The 14,900-nt window shown below is 41.4% G+C and overlaps 1 protein-coding gene across 1 annotated transcript in view; it reads right to left on the bottom strand.

Annotated features, from left to right (window-relative positions):
- Positions 1 to 14,900, bottom strand: part of TGM5 (transglutaminase 5) — a 189,993-nt gene that overhangs the window by 56,638 nt on the left and 118,455 nt on the right. Inside the window, exons 5-6 of the mRNA XM_085619303.1 lie at positions 1,808 to 1,936; positions 256 to 433 (exon numbers count right to left, since the gene is read on the bottom strand). Of these exons, the coding sequence (XP_085475429.1) occupies positions 256 to 433; positions 1,808 to 1,936 (307 nt within the window). The remainder of the gene's footprint in view (positions 1 to 255; positions 434 to 1,807; positions 1,937 to 14,900) is intronic.

The following is a 14,900-nucleotide window of genomic DNA, read 5'->3' on the forward strand; positions in this document are numbered from 1 at the left end:
ACAAAGAGACTTGAATGGCTTTGGTCTTGTCAAATATGCAGCCCTACATGTATCTGCATTCTCCTCTTTTGGTAACATAGTACTTCTGAAAATCTAAAAACATCACAGATTTTCAATTCTCCTCCTAAGATTCTTTGCGAATTGCAAAAATCTAGAAATCTCCTCTAAGAGCAGAGATTTCTAATTATTTAAACCTGAGCTTTCTTAATTAGGTCTTTAAGTGAAGAAACAATTGCTGGGTTTCTGCACTGTTACCTGTGCACATGACGGCTGCAAAAACCCAGCACTGCCCGTATTTCACGGGCTGGTGGCCGCTTTCTAGCCATTTTTGCAGGATGGCAACGCTTCCATTCCATGTCGATGGACAAACTCCACTGGAAAAATCTCCGTTCCATTTCCCTTCCAGCACCCCATCATCGTCGTTGCTGTTGATCTACAAAATAAATACTATGTTACTTTTACACATTATTGAAGGCACTAATGCTGGGCATGAAAAAGTGCCAGGCTGAATAACAAAACAAAGAGTGATTCCAAATGTATGTATTTTTTTTAATTAGTGATTCTCAGTGGGTCACAACTTGCCCTACCTCTCGAATATTAATGAGATAGGTCACAGTTTGCAACTTACTAGGAATGATAGCCATCACAGAGATGGTGGCCTGCTGAGGTCAGCAGACCACCATGTATGTGATTGCTTTTAAATAATCTTTTTTTTTTAACTGCAACCCATTTCCATTAAAAGAAAATGGGATGTATTTCAAAAAAGAAAGTGATAAATGCACTTTTTATTTATTAAAAGTAGGCAGTGATCAGTGGGGCAGTGCCTGCTCCCAAAACTATTTTGTTTCACATTCTCAACCCATTGGTACCATGAATAGGGTCGCTTGCAGAGAGCAGGCAGTGCCACTGGATCACTGGGGCTCCCTCCATGGCTTCCCACCAAAAATTAAATCTGTGGGTGTCCCAGATTGGACTGGGACACCCACAACAATTAAAAAAAAGAGAGAATAATAAATGAGCGGCAAGAGCCACTCATTTATTATTCACTGCTCCTAGCAAGGAGTGCCCCATAATGCCCTAAGACTTTATGGAAGTACATATGTTGTGCTTGCTAGTGGTGCCCTTAAGGGAGGCAGGGGGACCACCACAATGTTTTGGGAGCTACAGGGAGTGCAGAAGCACCTGAGCAGCATTAAACAAAAACAGTAAGTCTCCTGAGTCATTAAATCCATAACCCCAAAAGAGCTTACCATATTTTTGAAATGCACTCTGAGCTGGAGCTGTATGCTCTTCAGCTAGAGTGCAGGGACCTCTTGTGGTTGTTTTTATGACTGCATATTGCATGCTGGACTCCCTGCAGCCCCCAGGAACATTAAAAAAAGGCTTGGTGGGTCCCTCCCCATTCTAGGGGACACCACCAAGGTCACAAACATATAAACAAAAAAAGCCCTTGCAGGGCATTCCGGGGCGCTCCATCAAGGAGCAGTGAATAAGAAATCAGCGGCTCCTATTGCTCATTTATTACTCATTGTGTTGTCATTTTGGGGTCAACAAAAATACCTCGAGACACAAGGTGTGTTGGAGGCATCTTTTGGTACAGTGAGGAGTTTATATATATGTATATATATTCACTGAAAAAGACTAAGATTATAGTTAGGCTCAGATTTCCCTCGTACAAAACCATTGAAATTCAGCAGTTATAGTTACATGAGCTAACTATAACTTATGCCCTAGAAGTGTACTACTTATGACCTCACATATTACATCACTCATGACAAAGTCAGTGATGACATCACTAATGTCTCACCATAGCGCAGATAACCCTGCTCACATACACAGGGTCATTTCGGCGGGACAGGTCCGTGAAGGCATCTTGAATGTAGTTTAGATTCTTGTCCAATAGCTTCAGGCATATAAGAACAATGTCTTCTTCAAACTGCAGAAAAACAAATGTTTTTGAGATTATGAAGATTAAATGAACACTTGTTATAGTAAATACGCTGTAGAGCATTGGCATTGAACTCACTGTACAATTCCCCACTGCGAAAAGCATCTTTGTGCAGTAGCACATTTTTCCACTTCCATTTTTTTTCTACAGGGAGAACATTTTTTCTGGTGGAGGCCCTGGTAATGGATTTTCTCCAACCCTTGACATTCTTTTTGGGAACATTTGGTGGGAAATGGTAAGTGAGGAGTTTGTGAGTGATACAAACGTACTAGGGAGTGCATAAGCTTTCAAAGTTAACCACACCTTGAAATCCCCTCTTCCCACTTAGATAATATTACACAGGCATTTTTTACTGCAAAATCAAGTGTGTCAAATGCCTGTTGTCCTAAACTCTGTCCAGGAGAAACAGCACTGAAATGCCAAAATATTGCAGGGGTTAGTGTGGAATTCCTCATTATCTTGAAATCATTAGACATCCCATCCTCTCGAAATTACCAATACCCTCAGAATCAGTGATTCAGTGGTGCGGGAATTGCAGGCCGAATATCAGGCCGCTTGTAATTTGTTTGTCCCCAACCTTTCAGAAGGAAGAGAAAATTGCATCTCAATTTCTCAATTATGCTTCTACCCTGCTGTCATTTCAAAAAGAAGAGGCAGCAAGCCAGCAAGGCCACTCAACATAATTAAACCAGTTTCCCAATTCAGAAATGTACAACTGGTTTTACTCATTTTAAAGATACATGTGAGAAAAGTTAGGACTGCCTTTTGCGTCTTTTGTTGTCAAACACAAAACTATTGGAAATCAGATGTCAATAGACATTAAATAATTCACTGGCTGCATTGCGAATCAAATGCAGAAGTTTTGAAAACATTCAGTTGGCAGTTTTACAACTGTTTGAAAAAACCTGTATAAGAGGCAGCAACATAGAGTGTGTTGTAATGGCTTTCTTCTTCTGTATTAAGACGTATCTTTATATCTCACTCTGGGATGTTTGGTGTTCTGAAATGTCAGGACCAAGCCAGCTGTAGAATCTTGAAGGGCAGAGATATCATTAGCCTGCTGACAGTTGGGTGGATGAGCTGTTTGTACCTACTACTAAGAATAAACCTCTGACTTCTCACCTCAAGCCTCAGCTTCTTTCTTCACCTTAAGAAGTTACCTTTTAACAGAGTGAAGTAGACCTTTTCAACTCACAAAGCAAACAGTAAATTTATAAGTTTAATTGGCGAATGGGGCAAAGCAGTTAACCGGCCAGCCGCTACAGCATGATGAAGTCCACCCTTATTGTGTCAGTAAGGCTCAGCCTTGCATATTGGCATTACAAAATGCAAACATTATGTGAGCATTGCAATGTTAGGAGCTCGTTTGAAGAGTCGCAGTGGGCAAAAATGGTTGGTACAGGCCATCAGACATTGCAATTATTTTCTTTCTGTTTTTCCCTGTTTAACTTAGAAAATGTTACCCTATGTGGGCGTTATGTTCCAGTAGCTTTATACCCTTCTGCCTCGCGCTATACCAGTTGTTACAGTCCCTCCCCCCTCGTATAAAGCATTGCGTAAGGCGTGTGCTAATAACTGATAAAGAGAGCCATTAAAAACCATTGTAGCCCTTGGCTGCAGGCTGTGATGCTATCATAAATTAATGGCTGACTTTTATTAACCAGGTATACAGAACTCTATTAAACAATGCATGTCATTGATGAACTCTTTTTTTTTTCTCCAGTGTTTTATATAGCTTGAACTTGACCCGGAGGTATCAGAGCGCTTTACATGAGCACCAGTTGTGTTACATAAAGACACATTCATTGTTGTGTTAGGCACAGGGAGATTACGTGATTTGCCCAGAATCACAGGATGTTGAGCGTCATTGCCAAGACTTGAACCCGGTTCCCCATATTTGAGATCGACCGCCCTAGTCGTTAGGCCACATCCTCTCCACTCTTGGCTGCAGAACGAATCTCAGGCATGGACTTTGGACAATTAGACATCCTCTGCAGTCCATCATAAGTGGAGTGAACCTTAAAGCTAGATAAGACTTCTGGACTTCACGGAATCTTATTCAAAATATCATCCAGCCCTGTTATCTGTATTAAGTTTATATTGAGATTATCAATGGGCTTTAGAACAGTCTTAAAACAGTCTTGATATCACTAATTTCAAAACTGAGAGAACAGCTAATGCAATCTATAAACCCATTTCATTAATTATATCCTAGTTTTGAGTAGACCATTAAGTCCAGTCCCTGTGCAAATTGTTTACAGAAGGATCAGAATTATGGGATGTGTCATACGTCTCTTTCACCCTATACTGAGTATGAGTGATAGGGATATTCCTACCTACTCGGAGTAATATATTGCTAAAATAATAAGTGGCCCATCATTATTAGAGCCCAACATGAATTTACCGTTGGAGCTCAGACATTATTAGATGAATTGGGGAAATGCCGCAAGAAACATATATGCACCACACTTCACGCAATTTGATGATGACTGACTATTTAAAATACAGCACTATTCCCTTAGGTTTACAAGTACGAAATGCCCATTTGATTTTCACCAATGGTCCTATGCTTTGAAAAGGTTTCAGCTATGTTACCATAACATGTTCACACCACTGGTTAGTATTAGGTATGTGTTGTATCTTAGCAGCTGTGCCTGATAGCCTAGTGATGGTTGCTAGTCTTCCAGTGTTCTGGAAGACTGGACTTCACTTGGTGGGGCTGTTGCTGCTGATGAAGAGGTGTCCAAGAGTTGCTCCCATATTACTTAATAAACCTATTTTCCTCACAAATACCGCGTCTGCACTTCTTAAAGTGGCAACGACGATGGGATGGCAGAATGCAGACTAAACGGGTGAGGGATAACCATTAGATCTATCAAGAATCGAGCGGCCTCTGGATGAGACTAAAATCGTCAAAATCAAGTCTTGGTGGAGCACTTCGCTAAGCAACGTGCTGAACTTGGACACAGGTGGTGGTGTGTTTACATCGTGAATTTACGGTACGTGGGAGTGACAGTGGCACAACTGTTATGCTTGAATTGTGCCAGCGACATTGAGTGATGTGTGTGAAGTGCTGTGACTGCACCAGCGGCAGTAATTTCAGCAAGTTTGTGACAACCCCCGGCAGTGGCAAGCGGTTGTATGGTGTTGGACGTGCCGGTCGTGAGTTTTTGTTTAAACATTCACCGGCAGACCATTGGGCAGCGCGTGGTATCCGTTGTCTCGGAGTCTCTGGAGCTACTGCAGGTGCAACAAATGACGACATCTACGTCAGGCGAGTGTGGGCGGCTGAAGACGTGACGAAGGAGGCGTAACAAAGGACGGCCGATGTCAGATGAGTGTGGGAGTGCTGGACCACGAGGACAGTTGCGGAACGCAGAGACAAACGCAGCCTCACCGCGTTCTTGCATAGGAGCTTAGCAACATGGAAGAGCCGAGGCGCATCAGCAAGAGCGTCTGCATCGCTGGATACCGTTTCACCAAAGGCGCATTGGGATTGGAACACTAATTCCGCACGGAGCTCACAGTCAGCAGCAAAGGCAAGCTGGAGATTTAAATGGGGCAATACAATAACAACATCTCGGAACTGCAGTGACTACATTGCTTGTTTTAACTTGTCGGGACTGCGGTGACTATATCGCTTGTTTTAACTTGTTTTTTTGTGATCTCTATATGCAAGAATAGTGTTAAGCAATATCGTGGGACATAACATAACTGTGTTTAAGCAATATCGTGGGGCATGACATAACTGTGTTTAAGCAACAATTGTTGAACCATAACATAACTGTGCTTAAGCAACAATTGTTGAGGCAAAATAACTACAGTGTTGGAGTGATACCTAGAAGTGTAGTGTACACGAGGAAGGCGATAGAGTTATAGAAAGGCATTTGTCGTCTATTCTTGCCCCGCAACATTTTTTACAGAACTCAGGGGAACCTACAATGCCTTGGATAGGTTGGAGTCTTCTGATACGTATTTAGAAGCAATCGGTGGGGAGGAGTTTGTAGCTTCCCGAAAGGTGGCTCTATTGAAACATAATCTAGGAATTGAGGGTAGGAAGGTGCTGAAGACATTACCCATACACGCTAGAGTAAACTCCACTAACCGTGAGGGTGAAGAAGGTGGAGAAGGTGAGGAAACCAGAGAAGACAATTTTGATAAATATTTAGAATTAGTAAAAGCATTAGAGGAAATTTTTGGTAAATAAGTCAGTATAGTAGTTGAGAGGCACAAATTATTTTCTAGAGCTCAACAACCAGGTGAATCAGTAGAACAGTACATTTCTGTACTTTGAACATTTGTGTGAACTTGTAGATTTAAGGATTTATGGGAAGAAATAATAAGGGACCAATTTATTAACAGAACAAATAACATCAAAATTCAAGAGAGATTACTAGACCTAAAAGATCCGTCTCTACAAAAAACAATAGAAGTGGCTAGACGCATAGAGAATACCTCTAGATATGTCAAAGAACTGAATTTGAACCAAGTTAAGGATAAGAGCGAGTCTACTAAAGTTTGTGCAGTTGATAAAAATATCAGTAAGAAAAGTGACAAAATTGTTAAAAATGTCAGCCTAAACACAATCGTATATGTTAAAGGTGTGGCAGCACGAGACATACCGCTGATTCTGAAAAGTGCATAGCAATCAAAGAAAAATTTCACAAATGCAAAAAAGTTGGTCACTTTGCACGTATGTGTAAAGCTGAATCCTCTAATAATTGGAAACGTTCAGTACATACAATAAGGGAGTACAGCGAAGAAGATTCATCTGATGTTGAAGTGTTAGTAGTGTTTGAGGATACTATTGATGAGACTCAAGAAGGGTACAATTCACCAAGATGCATGTTAGGAATCAATGATACTATGATTTCAATCTGGGCAGATTCGTGTTCTCCATACACCATCATAAGTAAAGACATGTGGGAGAAGGTTGGTAAATGTAAGTTGAATTCACCTGATATTGAACCTGTGGGCCATTGCGGTGTTAAGCTTCCCTTGATAGGTTTCTTTAACTGCAAACTCTCACATGAAAACAAGGAAATAAGTAGAAAAGTGTATGTGGTGGAAAAGGGAAGAGCCTTGTTGGGGTGGTGTGAGCAAAAGATGTTAGGGGTTGTGTTAGACCTCAATCACCCCAACAGGTACTTGTAACTGAAGATGATGTAAAATCTAAATGGAGTGCGAAATACCCCAAGTTGTTTAGAAGTGAGCTTGGTTGCTTGACCAAATTCGAACATTGTAATGAGTTGATGTCCAACTATGTCCCTTGTGTACACAAGGCAAGGAATGTCCCATTTGCACTCAGGGAGCCATTGAAGAAGGAGCTACAAAGGTTATGTGAGGCACAAGTCATGGAACCGATAGAGTCATCAGAATGGCTTAGTCCCATTGTTTTGGCACGCAAATCTGATGGAAATTTGCTCATGTGTATTGACTTAAGAGATCTCAATCGTAACATCTTAGTCAACCATTATCCCATGCTGCATATCAATGAGATGGTATCGTCCGTCACCAATGCAGCATATTTCTCCTTGATTGATCTATCAAGTGCATACCATCAAGTCCGGTTACACCCAGCATCAAAGCACCTCACTTCATTTATAACACCGGAGGGCGCTTTCTGATTTGTGCGTATACCTTTCGGATTAGCATCCGCCTCTGCTGTTTTCCAGAAGGTGATGTGCAAGATATTGGGGAATACGCCTAAAGTTTTAGTGTTTCAAGACAATGTTTTGGTGTGGGGCTCAAATCAGGAAGAACACGATCATATTTTGGACAAAACATTACAAAAATTACAAGACATTGGCCTAACTGTGGGTGTCAATAAATGCAAATTTAGTGTGGAACAAATAGATTATCTAGGGCACACTTTGTCAAGGGTAGGTGTTAAACCAAAAAAGAAACTATTGGACGCCATTTCTGACGCGCCATCTCCACGAGACAAAGAACAATTATGATAATTCCTTAGGCTGGCAGAATTTTATTCCAAATTTGTCCAACACTTTGCTGACAAGGTGCATGTCTTGAGAGTATTAATGAAGAAAAGTGTTACATTTGTGTGGACGGATGAATACCAGGAGGCATTTGATGCCATCAAAATGCAGATTGTGAAGGCAGTAGCACTAAAACCATTCAATCCTCTTGACCAAAGTATAATCGCAGTGGATGCAAGTGCGTATGGGTTAGGAGCTGTTTTAATGCAGAAACATCTTGGTCAAGAACGTGTGGTAGCATTTGCATCTCGCAGATTAAAGGGAGCTGAACCTACCTATTCTGTAATTGTGAAGGAGGCCTTAGCATGTTAGTAGGGTGTCAACCATTTCAAAACATATGTCTGGGGGACCTATTTTGAGATCGGATCCGACCATAGACCTCTCATAGACCTGTTTACCACCAAAGTGGCTGGAAAGGCAACACCCAGGATTGCCAAGTGGTTATACAGATTACTAGAGTATGACTTCCCCCTGGTATTCGCACTATCAATGCCGACTGTTTGTCGCAGTTGCCATTACAATATGTAGAGGATGACGATGAAACCAGTGATGAGTGTGTGGTAGCCAGCGTATCTGAGTCTTGCAATGGTGCCATCACGCTGGATGAATGGAGGTCAGCAGTAAGTGAGGATGCCATTATGAAAGACATATTGGAGTAATAAGCCAACCCAGCCCAATCTAATGTGAACTTGAAAAGAAAATTTGGCGGATTCTGGATGGTGTGGTCAGAACTGTCTGTTGAGGATGGTGTGGTACGCAGAGACGGCAGATTAGTTGTGCCTGCAGGCTTGCATTCCAGGTTACACAACTTATTACAAGAGGGACATTGCGGAATGTCGGGAATGAAGAGAAGGGCTAGAGGGACCTTTTGGTGTCCAGGAATAGACAAGGAAGTGGAAAAGTGTGCACGAGGGTGCATAGATTGTATGAGCAGGGACAAGTCCCATCGGGTTGAAGAATCTCTCATTGCGCCAACCAAGTTTCCCAGTAAGCCATGGGAAAGGGTAGCCATGGATATTTGTGGGCATTTTTCTTCTAAAGGGGTTATGGACAAATATGCGCTTGTAATGATTGACTATCATTCTAAATTGCCGGAAGTAGCGTTCTCTGCTGAAATAAAAACTTCCAATGTCATTGAATTCTGCGACCAAATCTTCCGCAGAGAAGGTTGCCCCCAAACATTAGTCACGGATAATAGTCCTCAGTTCCTGGCAGAGGGATTTGAAGCATATTTATCCAAAATGGGCATTTCACACCACACCACAGCTGTTTACAACCCCAGAGAGAATGGTCTCGTTAAGAGATTTAACCGGGTATTAGGGGAATGTGTGCAATTCTGTGAGAGTAGTGGTGGTGATTGCAAAGAGGTAGTAAAGGAAATGTTATGGGGTTACCATACTACACACCACTCTGTCACTAAGGAAACTCCCTTCATGCTCTTAAAGGGAAGAGAGCCTGGGACTAGAGTTTCCCTAGCGTGGATGCTCAAGGGATTCACTCGTCATTTGGACAGAGAGAATTTGATGGATAGGGTTCAGAAACACCAGACCAAGTATGTAAAAAGGCACAATGATAATTTAAAAAGGGAAGGGAGAGTGTTTGGTGTGGGAGATTGGGTAAGAACCAGTAATATGTGTACCCAGAAGAAGGATGTGTCAAGATGGTCGGTGCCAAAATGTGTGACAAAAGTATCAGGTAATAATGTGTGGTTGTCCAATGGTAAAAGGTGGAATGCCCGCAGAGTTACATTGTGCAATACCCTTGAGCGAGACATGTGGATGAAGAAGTTGGATGATGGTACGTCGAATGGGGTGGTCGACGTGAAGCATAAGGAATCACGGGTCAGGGGGAGGCCTATGTGGCAAAGTGACTATGGGCCAGATGCATCAAAGGGTTTTGCCCATTCTGTGTCTATGGGAAAATGTGTTCATGCATATGGTCCTATGAGTGCTATTAACCATGTGCATCGGACTTTGTTTTATCCATGTTTATCTTCTTGCCGAATTTATTGTCATGCTTTCTATTTTACTTATCAACTTGTTATGATGTTTTCCTTGTATTGCTGTATTTCTTTTTAATTGTTTTGGGAAGGGGAGATATGTTGTATCTTAGCAGCTGTGCCTGGTAGCCTAGTGATGGTTGCTAGTCTTCCAGTGTTCTGGAAGACTGGACTTCACTTGGTGGGGCATTGCTGCTGATGAAGACGTGTCCAGGGGTTGCTCCTATATTACTTAATAAACCTATTTTCCTCACAAATACCGCGTCTGCACTTCTTAAAAGTATTGATAGAGCCCTGGAACACAATAAAAAAGAGCTTGAGATTATCTCAGAATGGAAAAGGAAAATTCTTGGGAGTGATACAATAGCACACCTCACTGCTTTGGAAAAGTGAAGCTAGTTCTGACTTTAACACAACTGAACAAAATAGGAAGGACAATAATATAACAAAAGACCATTAATAACTTCAGCAAAGAAAAAGTCCACCCATATCTACTAGACGGGTTTTACATTCAACCAAAACTACAATACGGACATATAAGTAACAAAAAGTTATTACTATCTCTGAACCCTCTGGTAGTTCAGCTGAAGATGCCACCCCTGGGTAAGGTACCAGTACAGGCCAATCACATGCCCCAGGATACAACCCAGCATTTTTAGGCAAACCAAACCAAGGGAGGGGCAGAGGTCGTTGTTAGGGCAAACAATGGAATTTTCGAACAGGGGAGAGACAGATGAGGAGAAAATCATACCAATTGAGACCCCCCACATTTACTACAGACTCCTCGTCTGAACTCATCCCTATCTTCAATCTATTTGACTATGTTTTGTCCTCAGTGGAGATCTTCCTACTTAATAAAAGCCTAACTTTTGTACCTATGGAAAAAATTGACTTTTTCAACATTCAATTGGAACTACTCCAATACTTACGTAAAATAAGACTAAAATCCTTTTTCACAGAGAATAGTTTCAGTGAATGTTTCAATCCTACTAAACTAAGACCCCCTTCCACGTTCAACCCTCCAAGAAACAAACTGCCAGTTGAACTTTTGGCATTTGAAACTATGGTTCTTAAGGAGGTCTCTAATTTGAAAAAACAGACATGATCACATATCTTGCAACATTATCCTTGCAGAAAGACAGGCATTGGTAACATTAAAGAACAACAAAACCATAGTGATAAAACCTGCCGGCAAGTTTGGAGGAATTTTTATTCAAAACTTGTCCTCTTACAAAGAGGAAGTAATGCGTCAATTAGCCAATCTTACCTTTTACAGACCCCTTAAGAACAACCCTCTGCTAGAGATCGAAAAAAAATAATTAAAGAAATTACGACAAGATGAAAGGAAGAAGGAATTCTAAGCAGACAGAAGTTTGAATTTCTCAACTCCAAGTCACCAAGGACATTGATTTCATAAGAATACCCAGTGTCCACCTGGAAGACCTTTTGTCTCCGGCTGCGGCTCAGTTCTTGAGCCTCTTGAGAAATATATTGATATTTTTCATCAAAGAGTTTGTGGAGTCTACTAGAAGGTATGTACGGGACAGTGGCGATATAATTAGTAAGATTGAAGACGTACAGTCTGCCTAAGAAACTGAGTTATAAATGTGTTGAGTTATTGAATCTTTATACACTAATGAACCACAGCTAGATGGTATCAGAGTCATCAAAGATGCCCTTGAAAGCCGCCTTGGCCAGGTTACTGTACCTACTGATTTTAATCATCAAACTCCTTAACCTAGTACTCACAAATAACTATTTTGAATTCGATGGCCAATATCTTTTGCAGACAAAGGAGACATGTATGGGGGTTTCATTTACCCTCAACGTTGCCATTCTGTATATTGCTGATTTTGAGAAGAAATATATCTACGATATTAATACCAATCCTTTCTATGGCAACATTTGTTTATGGATACGATACAAAGACAAAACATTTCTAATTACCTAACATGGTCACTGATATTAATCGGGGAGGGTTAGGGGTGGTTCTGTTCTTTTTCACCTTCTACTGTAAGGGTGAGATTATCATTAATTGCATGCACAAAACATATCTAGGTCACACTGGTGCTGGTGATAGCATAGATTTGTGGTAGAAAGGTGTTTTTAGGGGGGATTCTGGTACATGGACATGTATGGTACCTTGTTCTATGTTCTTGCTTTTTACTCCTTCTCTCCCCTGCTTTAGATTACATGTAATTTTGTAAGAAATGTAGCAGTGTTAGTAAAAGGATTGCTACACCATATTATTGTGTCTCATTGATTATATTCATCAACATGGCGGTTTCTAGAGCAGTGTTGTAGATCACAATAGATGTGTGCCAATATGTCTGCATTTAACAATGGTTAGAATGATTTAAATTAAGGGTTGTTATTCTGGATTGGTACTTTTCTTCTAGGTATTATTATACCTAAACTGTGTTACCTTAATTATTATATATATATTTTTTTATATCAGAGTAATGCGGTTTGTTAGCTATGCTGGCATTATTTGTTGACGGTTAAGATGGTGGCCATTTAAGGTATTGGTGCTTGGGATCTTGGTATACAGTCCCCTTTCTATTTGTATATTTGCAAGCACAGAAGGCATTATGGTGCCCGTGCATGTATAGGTACTTGGGACATGTTTTGGTAGGTAGTTCTATTTCTACCCTCATGTGTTTAAATATCGAGGGCAAGATGGCACCCATGTAGTATGCTATTCTTGTGGCCTCACAAATGTTTTGGCTTGAAAATAGACAGGTTGAACATGTGGTAAGATGGCGCCTGTGTATGGGCCAGTCAGTCAGAAAACTTTATTAAATTTAATCAATGCAAATCATAAAAGTGCAAATACATAAATTCATCTCATGATAACATTAAAAAATACCAACAATACTACTTAGAGAAAGGGTCTAAGGGAAAAATATTTATAGACCTGCCCAGATTCTAATCCCCATAACTAGACTATACACACACAAGAGAATTGGGGGTCTAACAGCAGACAGCGCAAAAGATAAAGAAGAAGGAAGTTGGTGTGTAAAACCAAACAGACCCGGACGTTCTTAGAGCAGAGCGTGGATTACATTCAACCTTACTCATTCAATGAGGTAGATAGTGAGAGCAGAAATCCTCTCATGATCGTTTATATCATCTGGTATCCAACTTAGGCAGAGGTATGTCTCTTGATCATGGAGACTGCCTCGCTAGTTAGAAGCTCTATTGCTCCCTCGGGCTGATGAGTATGAGTCAAAAAGACACGTGAAAAACTGTGGCATCCAAACAAAGCAAAAGTGCAGTGCAAGAAAGACAGTGAAATCTAAAAAAGGTTGTGTAGAGAGTACGATGAAATTCAATTCACTCCGCACACCTTGATTAAAAAAGTGTATCAAAGTTTTAAGCAGTACTAACTAGTTGCTGCTAAATATGGGTCGACATGTTTCAGCCAACAGGGAATATTGCCCACGGCTTTCTTCAGACCTTTGTCCTTCGAAATTATGCTACTGCATTAGGTTAGTACACTTCCAATAGTGAAACGTGCCCACACATATCTAATATAAGAAAAATGTGAAAATAAACAAACAAACAGGGTTGTAATGAATACGACCTCAAAGTGTCCTAATCCTCTGAGTCACAGGGTGCAAGCATCACCTATGGAGATAGGACAATTAACACAAAATCCAACCTCAAACATCAACAGTGCTGTCTTCAAACAGGCCCATTATGTAGGTCTGCCTGTTCATTGCTGTAAAGGAATCTACACAATGCTTACCCCACGTGATCTGGGATTGCACCTCACCTACCCTGGAACCTGGCTCAGGTAAAGGAGGCCCCGCTCTAAATCGTGGGTGACAAAAACAGAAAATATTCTTAAAACTGAGAAAACCCAAAGTCAATCTAAGTGACTATCTTGCGTGAAATTAAACGCAAAATGCTTTCGCTCTTTACTAGTGTGCCCTCCCCCTCAGTTAGCTGCCCATGCCAAACCACCAACTATCAGAATGGCACCTATTTGTTATTAAAATACCAAGAACCATGGTGTAGCGGTTTTAAATCCATGAAACTCGCGTCTAATTCAAGATCAAATAGCTCTGCTTAAACATGCTGTCCCCACCATCTCTGATACTACGAGATTAAGTGGGTCACTGTAAGGCTAACACATGTTAGTCCCCACCGCCTCTGCTACTGCGAGTGCGAGATTAGGCAGGTCACTGTGAGGACGTCCCAAAAATACCCTCAATGGATAGACTGAGACAGTCAGCACGCCAACACTTACCTGTCCGTCGTTGCCCCAAGTATTACCGAGCAGGGTGGGAGGCAACGATCAGGACCAGGAAGTTTGCTTAAATAGCGTGAATCAATTAACATGAGACGCGCCTAACGCTGCGTGACCTTGCCGTTCCTCGCACGCGACAAATGGTTACAGAACTACAGAATGATGTCATGCCTCATGGGAAATGTAGTACTGCTTCTGGCTTGGCAAAAACCAGCGCGTTCGCGAAATGCATACGTGGTGTAAAACCACGTGCAGTATAATGTTTAACGAATGCCCAGGAAAAAGGCAGCTGCATGAATTCATGCACCGGTGTCAGCCGGACTAATTTAGGCTAGATGCGAGACACCAAAAATGAATCAACCGCACGCTGTGCCTACTGAATCGCTGGGCACTTTATGGGATTTACCGGCTGTGACTGGACACCACCCTTGCGGGGGGTGTTCGGTTTGCCCACAAACCACCAATACCTCGTCAATAGATATAGGGTCGAATAGACCTTGGATCTAGACCCACTTTACGAACTGTAACAGTAGTAATGTAATCTATCGACTTACATGCCCTTGCCAAACTAGGTATGTGGGGATGACTACCCGCAAGGTGAGGTCACGCATGTTGGAGCATAAGAGCACTTTCAGGTGCCGTAAGTTGACTACTAGACTCACTAGGCATTTTTCAGAGGCTAATCACACTGCAGAAGATTTC

Source organism: Triturus cristatus, chromosome 7 (genome assembly GCF_964204655.1).
Source record: "Triturus cristatus chromosome 7, aTriCri1.1, whole genome shotgun sequence".
NCBI classification, from domain to species: Eukaryota; Metazoa; Chordata; class Amphibia; order Caudata; family Salamandridae; genus Triturus; species Triturus cristatus.